The sequence below is a fragment of the Geotrypetes seraphini genome, chromosome 11, assembly GCF_902459505.1.
Source record: "Geotrypetes seraphini chromosome 11, aGeoSer1.1, whole genome shotgun sequence".
NCBI lineage: Eukaryota > Metazoa > Chordata > Amphibia > Gymnophiona > Dermophiidae > Geotrypetes > Geotrypetes seraphini.
The window spans coordinates 18,900,742-18,913,440 of record NC_047094.1 but is presented as its reverse complement, the minus strand read 5'-3'; the positions used below and the strand labels follow the sequence as shown (position 1 = coordinate 18,913,440).

At 42.0% G+C, this 12,699-nt stretch overlaps 1 protein-coding gene across 2 annotated transcripts in view; it reads right to left on the bottom strand.

The window, feature by feature from the left end:
* MICALL2 (MICAL like 2) overlaps positions 1–12,699 on the bottom strand; it is a 118,382-nt gene that overhangs the window by 73,490 nt on the left and 32,193 nt on the right. For both annotated transcript variants that reach the window (XM_033914326.1, XM_033914325.1), the window contains exon 2: positions 8,720–8,768. In XM_033914326.1, coding sequence (XP_033770217.1) covers positions 8,720–8,768 — 49 coding nt within the window. The remainder of the gene's footprint in view (positions 1–8,719; positions 8,769–12,699) is intronic.

The window sequence follows — 12,699 nt, the reverse complement described above, 5'->3', positions numbered from 1 at the left end:
GTTCTACGTTAATACCCTTCAAGTATTTGAACGTCTGAATCATATCTCCCCTGTCTCTCCTTTCCTCTAGGGTATACATATTCAGGGCTTCCAGTCTCTCCTCCATTATATGCAAATCTCTCACATGCATATTCATTAGGGCTATCCCTAAAACCCATGGTGAGGCCTTACCCATTGAACCCCAATCTGTAACTTTCCCCTCTTCACTATTGTATTATATTCAGACTCATTATACGATACTGTATTTAGACTTATGTATGGTGTTGTCTTTAGACTTATTGTATTGTATTATATTTAGACTCGTTGTATTATATTGTACTGTGTTGTATACACTCATTGTATCGTATTGTATTGTATTGTTTTGTCTTGTATTGTATGTTGACTTATTGTATTGTATTGTGACCTTGTTATTCGCTGAATGTCCAGCCTTCTTACAGTGTAAACCGCCTAGAAGTCACCTGACTATGGCGGTATAGAAAAATAAAGTTATTATTATTATTATTATTATATTATCTGGAATATTGTGTACAATTCTAGAGGCCACATTACCAAAAAAGATGTGCTGAGAGTTGAGTCGGTTCAACAAATGGCCACCAGGATGGTCTCGGGACTCAAAGATCTCTCGTATGAGGAAAGGCTGAATAAACTGCAGCTATACTCACTCGAGGAACGTAGAGAGAGAGGAGACATGATAGAGACGTTTAAATATATCACGGGCCGTATTGAGGTGGAGGATGATATTTTCTTTCTTAAAGGTCCCTCGGCCACAAGAGGGCATCCGCTGAAAATCAGAGGTGGGAAATTTCATGGCGACACCAGGAAGTTCTTCTTCACCGAAAGGGTGGTCGATCATTGGAATGAACTTCCACTTCAGGTGATTGAGGCCAGCAGCGTGCCAGATTTTAAAAGGAAATGGGATACACATGTGGGATCTCTAGGGGGTTAAAATCAAGGGGGGGGTCATTGGAGTGGGCAGACTTGATGGGCTATGGCATTTTTCTGCCGTCATCTTCTATGTTTCTATGTAAATCGCCCTCACATCCTTTCCTAGGCCCAAGAGTTTCCTAGCTATAGCTCAGGGGTGTCAAAGTCCCTCCTCGAGGGCCACAATCCAGTCGGGTTTTCAGGATTTCCCCAATGAATATGCATGAGATCCATTTGCATGCACTGCTTTCATTGTCTGCTAATAGATCTCATGCATATTCATTAGGGAAATCCTGAAAACCCGACTGGATTGCGGCCCTCGAGGAGGGACTTTGACATCCCTGCTATAGCTGATCCCATCCACTGCTTGGCTGCAGCCTCTGAAGGTCAATGCTTTTAACCTCTACCTCTATAGGCAGTGTTCCCTACCAAAAAAATGAAGGGCGGGGTTATTGATTTCAACTCGGTGCAAAGTTTTTCAGCAGCGTTTGGAACAAAGTTATGGGGAATAATTCCTCTTTAAGCTTTTTCTTCGTGCTGCTGAGTACAGTAGATGACAGATGAGTGGGCTGCATAAAAAAAAAGTTTGGCAGGGTGCCTCCCATCCGCCCCCCCCCTCCCCCACCATTCCTTATCCAGTAGTTCAACAGATTTCCAAAAGGTTTTCTACTCGCTGGCAGAGGGAAACAAAGGAACGTAAAGAGACAGAAAAGAAGCAACTGAGCACTTCGAAGAATGAAGTCATTCAAGGGAAAACGAAGGCAATGCCATGGGTTCAGACAAAACACAATCCTGCCTACAGAAACCATGGGACAACGAGGATCCTTTCGGTGCGAGACAATGTAGAAAGAAGCAAGTGGGAAAGAGGAGGCACGGAGGGGAAAAACCCAAAAGTAATGCAACATAAGAGGGTCCCAAGACCACCCTCTCGCCTCACTTGTCACACTACTCGCCCTCTCCAGCACAATATTCGGGATGTGCCAGCCTGCCTGTTAAGCAAAATGTCTTCCACAACCAATAATAATCACATCAAAAATTAGTTCCATCACCCTTACTGATGGACTTTGAGATTCACTTCCTCCTCTCCGGGCCTCTTATTGCCTAACAAATAACACTTTTCATGAAGGACTGTGCATTTTGCATCCTCCGGCTTAGCGGAGTCGCGTTCAAAGACACTGCAGTTTAAATGCTTAATGATGTGAACGCGGAGTGGGAGTCTTGTAAGCCGTGGAGCCGTTCCAAACAGCAGGAGGTCTTCTATGGTCCGGTGCCAGCACTTCAACTAGTAACTGAAGCCGAACAGCTGCAGATTCAGGGCAGAGCAGGAAAATAGTCCAGTTTTCCAGAGACGGTATCTGTAATTCTTTCCTGAGAAGGTGGGTGGTCCGGCTCCATGCAACTTTTTCGCAGCTGACCACCCCCATCCTCTAGATCAGTGTTTTTCAACCTTTTTTGGGCAAAGGCACACTTGTTTCATGAAAAAAATCACGAGGCACACCACCATTAGAAAATGTTAAAAAATTTAACTCTCTGCCTATATTGACTATATATAAAGTAATTCTCTTGAATAGGAATCAAATAAACACAAAGAAAGTATTTTATAATTACTTTATTACGAAATAAAAAATTATAAAATACTTTATTCAGTGCGAAACCTGGGCCTGTTTGGCTGAACACAAAGCTGATATCCTGGCTGGAATCGAAGAAAGACAGTAGCTCTTCGTCAACAGCTCTCAGTCTCTCTCTGTATTTGGTTTTTATAGCATACAAAAATAGACAAATATACCCTCCATCCTTTTTATTAAACCACAATAGCAGTTTTTAGCGCAGGGAGCTGCGCTGAATGCCCAGCGCTGCTCTTGACACTCGTAGGCTCCCTGCGCTAAAAACCACTATTGCGGTTTAGTAAAAGGTGACCATATTGTAAAATATAGACAGCAGATATAAATTCAGAACTGTGCATAGTAAGTGAAGGGAAGTTTTCATCTCTGGGAATTTACCCAGTTAACTACTAAGTTATTTGGGCAAATTCCTTTGAAAACTGTGGTAATACTGCCTCCACTTTGCTAAATTTAAAATAAAATCATTTTTCCTACCTTGTCTGGTGATTTCTTCTTCTGACTGTGCATCCAATCTTTCTTCCCTTCTATCAGCCTGTATGCTTTCTCTCCTCCACACCTCATTCCCTCCCCCAACTTTTTCTTCCTCTCTCCCTGACCTTTCTTTCTTTCTTTCTTTTTTTCTGTTTCTCTTCTTTCCTTCTGTTTCCCTGCCTGCCCCCTTTCTTTCTTTCTCCCTGCCGTTCCCCAAGCCACTGCCACTGCTGCTGCCATCGGGGAACAGGACCCACCAATGGATAACAGGCCCCAAAGCCGACGCCGACGCATGCTCTCCCTGACGTCAATTCTGCAATCGGAGAGGAAGTTCCGCCCAGCCAGGCAGCGATTGGCTGGCCCGAACTTCCTCTCCGACTGCAGAAATGACGTCGGGGAGAAGAAGACTTATCGGCTCGTTAGATTAGATCGCCAAGACAAAGTGAGTCCTGGGTGATCGACTCACTTTGCCTTGGCGAGCTACTGGCGCCCCTGCCTCGGGCCCCCTGTCAGCTCCGGGCCCGGCGGCCCTGCGGCACACCAGGCAACATCTCGCGGCACACTAGTGTGCCGCGGAACAGCGGTTGAAAAACACTGCTCTAGATCAGCGGTCTCAAGCTCAAACCCTATGCAGGGCCACATTTTGGATTTGTAGGTACTTGGTGGGCCGCAGAAAAAAATAGTTAATGTCTTATTAAAGAAATGACAACTTTGCACGAGGTAAAACTCGTTGTAGTTTATAAATTTTTCCTTAATTGCTTCTGATCATTTGCAGAAAGTGAAGTTTAGAGAGTTTTTCACTTTCTGCATGTTGCACTATTTTCAGCTGTGTATAGCCGAAATTATCAGAAGCAATTAAAAAAGATTCATAAACTATAAAGAGTTTGACCTCTTGCAAAATTGTGATTTAGATTCTAAAGTATCAACTGCAAGAGACAAGATTTTGGTGTAGTCCTCTAGGGGAGAATCAATATCCGACTTGTGCCTTGAAGTGTCCGGTGGTCGCATCCGCAACCGCTTTCAGCTCTCACCTCCTCCAGCACCGGGACACCACCGCCATCTTACATCAAGCAGTCACCGCCAGGAGAGGTGCCGAATTTTGCGAGAGTTCAAGAGATGACGCACGCACCCACAAGCTGAAACTGCCTCCCATGGTTACCTTACGTTCTGGAACGTTGCCCGCCTCACTGCTGTAACCTCACGCCAGCGCATTCCTGCGTCTGTACGCGATTGCCCTCTCCACGTCACAATCGCGTACAGACGCAGGAAAGCGCTGGCGTGAGGTTACAGCAGTGAGGCGGGCAACGTTCCAGAACAATGGCGACATACCAAGGGCCTCAAAATGGTACCTGGCGGGCCGCAGATTTGAGACCGCTGCTCTAGATCAGGGGTGTCCAATGACGGTCCTCGAGGGCCGCAATCCAGTCGGGTTTTCAGGATTTCCCCAATGAATATGCATTGAAAGCAGTGCATGCACATAGATCTCATGCAGATTCATTGGGGAAATCCTGAAAACCCGACTGGATTGCGGCCCTCGAGGACCGACATTGGACACCCCTGCTCTAGATAGAACAGGCCGAGTTCTGCAAACAAGGGAGTTTTACAGAACTGCCTCAAACATGTCCACAAGTTTTACACTCTCCTAGTCAACGGGCTGCACTGAGAAAACAGACTGTTAAAGCAACTGAGAATTGCACTATCTTATCCCTGTCCCTATTTTGAGATGCGGCGGCCAGAACTGCACACAGTATTCAAGTTGCGGCCACACCATAGAGCAGGGGTAGGCAATTCCAGTCCTCAAGAGCCGGAGCCAGGTCAGGTTTTCAGGATATCCACCATAAATATGCATGAGATAGATTTGCATCTCAAGGAGGCAGTGCATGCAAATCCATCTCATACATATTCATGGTAGAGATCTTGAAAACCTGACCTGGCCCTGGCTCTCAAGGACCGGAATTGCCTACCCCTGCCATAGCGCAGGGAACTCCGGTCCTTGAGAGCCATATTCCAGTCGGGTTTTCAGGATTTCCCCAATGAATATGCATTGAAAGCAGTGCATGCAAATAGATCTCATGCATATTCATTGGGGAAATCCTGAAAACCCAACTAGAATACGGCTCTCGAGGACCGGAGTTCCCTATCCCTTCCATAGAGCAATACGAAGGCATGGCAACATTTCCATTGTTTGTTTCCATTCCTTTCCCGATCATTCTTTATTTAAAACTTTTTATTGAAGGAATCAAATAAGTATACAATAATATAATACAATAAAAAAATTCATTACAATTAGATTCACAATACTAATTTTCATACATATTTCTATCATTCCTCTAAAATATATTTCCAGATTACCTATTTCATACCTCTATACCAGGGATCTCAAAGTCCCTCCTTGAGGGCCGCAATCCAGTCGGGTTTTCAGGATTTCCCCAATGAATAGACATGAGATCTACTAGCATACAATGAAAGCAATGCATGCACATAGATCTCATGCATATTCATTGGGGAAATCCTGAAAACCCAACTGGATTAGACTCCCTGCTCTATACATTCCCCCCTATTCCCATCCCCCTTTCCCTTCCCCACCCCTTCCCCCCACCCTTCCCTACCCCCCATTGTTTTTATTTCAATTATAACATTGTAATTAATGAATTAAGCAAATATATAATTCAAGTATTTCCATACATATTACTATCATCCCTCCCATTCCCTCCCCTCCCCCAGAACGAAAGGTGACACATATTACTAGATGTTGAAATACAATGAATTTTTCCAAAGAATCGTACTTCGTGCTCTAAAGGAAAGATTTTGAATATAGGGGTCCCAAATTTTCAAAAAGAGACGAGTTCTTAACGTTCTGTTTGTTTTCTTAGCCACCGCCACACAATGAACGCTTCAACGTATCCCCAAGGATGACACCTAAATCCTTTTCCCGGGCGGTGACTCCTAACATAGAACCTTGCATCACTTAGCTATAAGTTCGGGATCCTCTTTCCCACATGCACCACTATGCACTTGCTCATATTAAACGTCATCTGCCATTTTGACGCCCAGTCTTCCGTTCTCACAAGTCCTCTTGCAATTTTTCAACCCTCTTCTGCCAAAATTTCTATCTTTTAATTGTTACCAGTTTTTCCCACTGGTGCCCGTCCTTCGTTCAAATGTACCAAGCTAACAACTTACTTCTCATCAACATCTTATCTTATCTTTTTCACCTTCACAGTCTTGCACCTTTGTAACTCAAAGCGCAATCTCCTTTCTCTTCTCCTACGTATGCTCTGAATATCGTCGACTGTATAATGCTACTCATTGTGAAACCGTGTAATACACAGGTGTATACACAGGTGTATATATAGGTATAATACACAGACCCTGTAACTCTCCTGTTACTATCACTAGATGTTCAATGCTATATTCTGTAATTCGCTGTCTGTACAGTTTCTCTTCATTGTAAACCGCCTAGAAGTCACAAGATTGTGGCGGTATATAAGAATAAAGTTATTATTATTATTTAACAACTTTGAACAACTTGGTGTCCCTCAGCAAATTTCATTATCTCACTAGTTATTCCCATCTCTAGATCATTTTCTTTCTAGTAATTGTAGTTCCAATCCCCTCTTCCCTTTTGTTCCCGTTCGTCTTTGTCCTTAAATTGTCTTTTCCCTTGGTTTGTTTTTGATTAAATTATATTTGAATTGGTATATTGTTATGGAATTTTTGTACACCGCCTAGAAGGCTCAAGCGGTATAATAAATTTTAAATAAACTTGAAACTTGATTGATAAATATGTTAAAAAGCAAATGTCCCAGAACAGACCCCCCCCCCCCTAGGGAACTCCATTATTTACTCTTCTCCATTGGAGAATATTGACCATTTAACCTCCCAATGATGCTGGATTTATGTATAACAATTTTTATTGAAAGAATCAAATAATCAGTACAATAGGATAATACAAAAATACATTCAATACAGTAAGAATTACAATAAATTTCATACAAATTTAAATCATTCTTTCAAATTTAATTTCCATATGAATTAATTCAATCTTATCTACACCCCCCTTAATTCCATCCCCTACTCACTATCTTCCCCTAAATGAAATCCCTCACCCTGGATGAAAGTTGACAAAAATAAAGAATTAAAATAAATAATTGGAATGTAATTATTAAACCTAATTTTCATAATAAATCATTGATAACCAAACTTCGTATTTTTGGTAAAAGATTCTGAATATAAGGATCCCAAACCTCCATAAAAAGATGAGTTTTTTTAGGCGAGCCTCGAACCTCCCAACTCTCAAATAAAAATAAGCGATGTAATTGATTCCTCCAATGCCAAAAACTTGGAGATTCTTTCTGCAACCAAAATTGCATAATACATTTATGCCCAATCATACAGGCTTTGTGAAATAAAAGACATTTTAGTTGGCCAAAAACCCCACAAGCTGATGCTTTACCAAAAATTATTCCCTTAGGACAACCCACTATCGAATTACCCCATAAAGAACCCCAAAATAATAGTTTGGATGCCGGATTTATATGCGATGCAACACAATAGTCCTAGTTTAAGTTGAATTTTAGTTTAAGTTTAATTTTTTTTGATCAGTGGCTTCCCGTCTGCCTCCAGAGTTCTCTTACAAGAGATGCCAAAAAAGCATGCACAACCAATGGGAGCGCTGCACGTCTGCAAAGCAGAACAGGAAACCCTACACAGCAGTCGTCTCCTTGTGAAGCACCCCACTCAGGTTGAACCCCCATGTTGTTCCTGCTCCTGGGACACAAACTATAGACACTGTTTGTGCAACTTACAGGACAGTAAAATACTGGATAAAGGTAAAACAAACCCGAGGCAAACTGGAGGCCACCAAAAAATCCGGTTGTATACATGCTTTTTTTGGCGACTTTTGTTAAGGCGACTCCAGAGGCAGACCTGCTTATGTGTATACCAATAGTACGCAGTTCCAAGGTCTTTGGCTCCCATCTACCGCATACTATTGATGGTCCACTGTATTTGTAAAGTGGCTCCTCCTACTGTGCGTGGTGTAGGAGGAGCCATTTTACATTCCTGTGTGTCTTTTTATGTATTTTACAAAAAGCTCTATGCTTTTCAGAGCCTTTTGTAAAATAAGGGAGAGTTGAGAATATCCCAACATGGATCTCAATTCCAATCTCAACATCCTATGTAAAATAAATGAGGCATCACAAATAACCAGCTTCTACCAGAAGAAAACCTAATCTACTATAGTAAGATTCCCCAATAATAACTACCACCACCAATATTTTATACACCTTCAATAACTTGGAGCTCAGGACAGTTCACGATCAATCGAAAGCAACAATAAAATAACAGATCACATACATCAAATGAACTCACAAATATTTAAAAAAAAAAAACCCACCCATGATAAAAACAACAGACTGAACCAAATATCCTAGAAGCTCTCACAAATCAGAAAACTGCCTAACTATTGAAAACTCACTTATTTGTAAAAGCCTTCTATGAATAAGGAATTCCTGCTTTGATGAACTTTTCTAGGATCATTTTATATGCTGAATTTATTTCTTTTACTGAGTTTGTATTTTAGTATGTTTTTATTTGAATTTGTATTTTTTGTAGGTCTCATTTTATGTACGTTCATTTGTAATCTGTCTAGTTGATAGGCGGAATAGAAATTTTTAAAATAAATAAATAAAAATACTTACCAGGTGGTTGTTTTCATAAACATTTTCTTTACGGAGGGAACTGAAGTTTCTGAAAAGATATAAATAAAAGTATTCAGCCCTAAAATCATTGATATTGTTTATCAGTTCACCAGTATCTCACTTCTCTCTCCTGAATTCATGTCCTTAGTCTATGTCACCTCCCACCTGAGCTCTCTCACCATCCTTCAGGAGTGGAAACTTTGGATTGTTCTAGAATCTACTAGGCTGACGGGAAGATCATTTTGTATCTTGTGGAACTTAGGGTAAGTGGAAATTGTGAAGGAGAGAGGTAGCAATTGAAACATTCAAATAAATGAATCAACTTGCTTAATGTAGAGGGGATTCTCCTTAGGGAAATGTTTGATTATGCTGAAAATACTCTAGGGCAGGAGTCTCCAAATTTTTTGCCACAAAGGCCACATTGGGTACTTCAGCACTTTTCTGCGAGTCGTAGTGAAAAAAAAAAAAGAAAGATAAATATTTAACTCTGGATATATGAGTTTTATTGAAAGCAGAAAATGTTATCAATTAATTACATACTATGGGGCTCATAATCAAAAGAGAAAAACGTCCTAAAGCTGGCCTAAGTCGGCACTTGGACGAACATTTCTCAAATACGTCCAAGTGTCGATACTAAAAACGGGTTTTGGACGTATTGCTAAACGACCTACGCCTTCATAGTGCCACTGAATGACCAAAGCTAAATGGGGCGTTTCGGGAGGCGTGTCGAGGGCGGGAGTTGGGAGGGACGTGGGCCGGCTTATACTTAGTCGTACAGCATGTATAACCAAAAATTATATAGCCCAGGATCGACGGAACTTGGATGTTGTGACTTAGACCATGTAAAACATGGCCTAAGTCACATAAACCCACCTAAACTCACCAGATAAAAACTGAAAACACATAAAACAGACCCCCCCCACACACTACCCCCATAAAAATATTAATCACACCTTTAAAATTCAACCTCCAGACCAGGGGTAGGGAACTCCGGTCCTCGAGAGCCGTATTCCAGTCGGGTTTTCAGGATTTCCCTAATGAATATGCATGAGATCTATTTGCATGCACTACTTTCAATGCATATTCATTGGGGAAATCCTGAAAACCCGACTGGAATACGTCTCTCGAGGACCGGAGTTCTCTACCCCTGCTCCAGACCATCATCACCTGGCCGCCTGGCATAGGAAAGCCTAGTCGTCCAACACAGAGACAGCTTAAGTTGTCTTGGAGGTGGGTTAGGGACCCAAAGAGAGGAAGACCCATGCCCATAAGCCCCTGTAATCACTGCATTGATACTTAAACATGTGCACTCCCTTATACACCTCCAAAACCCTTTTGTACTAGCAAATAAGTGGCTTCTGCAGCCATAAGGGCTATTGGGGTGGAAGATAAGTGGGTCTAGGGGATTCTGGAGGTGGTTTGGGAGGCTCACCATGATCTATAAGGGAGCTGTAGGGAGGAGATGACATGGCACCCTTTTTGTGAAGTTCACAGCAGTGCCCTGTAAGGTACCCCACTATTTAGGTGGCATGTCTGGGTGTTCAGTCTATCACTTTGCAGACCCCTCCCACGTCCAACAGGGCTTGTTCTAGGCGTTTTGGACTTTGACGAAAAGGTGGACGGAAATGTGGTATAAAGATGTACGATTTAGCGGCTTGGATGATCAGATTGGCGATTTTCGAAACAAAAAAAATTTTGGACATATTTTTCGAAACTGTGTCTTAGGCTGTTTTTTACTTTGGACGACTTGTGAGTTGGACGCAAACGGAATTAGACGTCCCTTTCGATTATGCCCCTCCACGTGAGATTAAATTATCGTATATTAATGACGATGAACACTACCAGTAAATTCTCATATTTTCATCACAAATTATAATAAAACAATTAATGTGAATGATGGAACTATTTTTGTGTTTTTAAAACCTTATTAAACCGAGGTTCAGATTTTGAAATACTAATTACAATTAGCGGCTTCAAATGCTCATCAGATAAATTTGCCCTGTTTTGTGACGATATATTTCATTCAGGAAAAAAAGTTTGTTCGCAAAGGTATGCGAATTGACACTGTCGATCGAGGCTGAACAAATACGAAGAAATATCACAAAGTATACAATTACGATTCGGTATTAAACAAAGTTGTGAATAACATTAATATTGACATAATATGAAATATCAATATATTTTTAACACAATTTTAATAAATGCATTTGAAATCTATCAACACCCCATGGGGTTTGTTGTTTTTTGGGGGGTTTTTGCAGATTCTCATTGGAAAATTAGTTCAATTGGCGTATTTCCGTACAATTATTTCACGGGCTGGATAAAATCATATCACGGACCATACTTTGGAGACACCCTGCTCTAGGGGACAGATACATTAAAGAGGGAAAGGGTGTATTCTAGCGTATAACTTTAACAGACAAAATGATCTATAAATCCTTCAGAAGAAAGGTTAAAGTTAAAAGGTATAATTGCAGACATCTCAGAAAGAATTCATATAAGGGCGGTTCAGTGGAGCAACTGTTACAAAGGCATCAGGAAATGCAAGGCCGGCTGTAAGGGGTCAGGAGTCACCGCCAAGTTAAGTACAAAAACTGTCTCTCTAATATGTGTACTGTAAACTCTAACCCTACAAAGCCCCAGGGAATGCTCAGCCTAAACAATCTCCACTATCTCTTCATCTACACAAAGCTACATGAGGTCTGTGTGTGTGTGTGTCACTCCATCCTATTCACTTAGGCCTTTCCTCTACCATTATAACTACCTATACAATAAGACAGCACATCCCTGCATGTGCGCCTGTCTGTCTGTGCATGTGTGTGTCATTCTGTTTCTGTAGCGCTGCCAGATGCTCATAGCGCTGAACATTAAACACGCAAGAGACAGTCCCTGCTCAAAAGAGCTTACAATCTAATTATGACAGGCACACAGGACAAAGGGTGAATCAACATATGCTGCTCATGAAGGGATGAAGAGGTAGAGAGGGCAGGGGCGACAGAGGGAATTTATTTATTTTTAGTACAGTACTCCCCCGATATTCGCGGGGGTTCCGTTCCAGGAAGACCCCCGAATATCGAAAAACCGCAAAAACGGTTTTTCGCCCGGGGAGGCAGGAGGGGGCAGCTGGAACGCCGGCGAGTGAAGGAAATCACTCGCGGTATGCTCCGACCGCCTCTTCCTGTACCAAAGTCGGGCCAAACCAATCAGGAGCTGCTTTGACACACAGCTCCTGATTGGTGTAGCCCAACTTTAGTACAGGAAGAGGCGGTCGGAGAATACCGCGAATGAGTGAAACCGCGAACCATGAATTCTTGGGGAAAACACTGTATTTATATTTATTATTTTATTTATTTTTAAAATTTCTATACCGTTTTTTCCAAAATGATTTTAAAAAGTTACATATATATATATACAGCCTAAGGGGTCCTTTTATCAAGGCGCGGTAGGGGTTTTACGCGCGTTAAACCACCTGGCACGCTAGTTGCTAATGCCTCCATTGACGAGGAGTTAGTTTTTTGGCTTGCCGCGGGGGTTAGCGCATGATGAAAGGTCCGACGCACTAACCCCCATAGCGTGCCTTGATAAAAGGAGCCCTAAGTGGTTCACATTCAGGTACTCAACCATTTTTCCCTATCTATCCCGGTGGGGAAATGGGGGATTAAGGGGTCCTTTTACTAAGGCACTAATATTTAGCGCGCCTTAGTAAGAGAAAGTGACTTGCACAGGGTCACAAGGAGCAACACGGGATTTGAACACACAACCTGAGGGTGCTGAGGCTGCAGTTGTAACCACTGCGCCACACACTATATGAGTGTATCACAAGTCAGAAGGGTTAGGACCTGAAAATGTCAAGGGCAAATCAAGGTCACGTACACATATGTAGCATCACATCCCCTATGCTATGATTTTATATTGTTGGGCAGATTGGATGGACCATACAGGTCTCTCTATCTGTCATCATCTACTAGGTCACTGTGTTA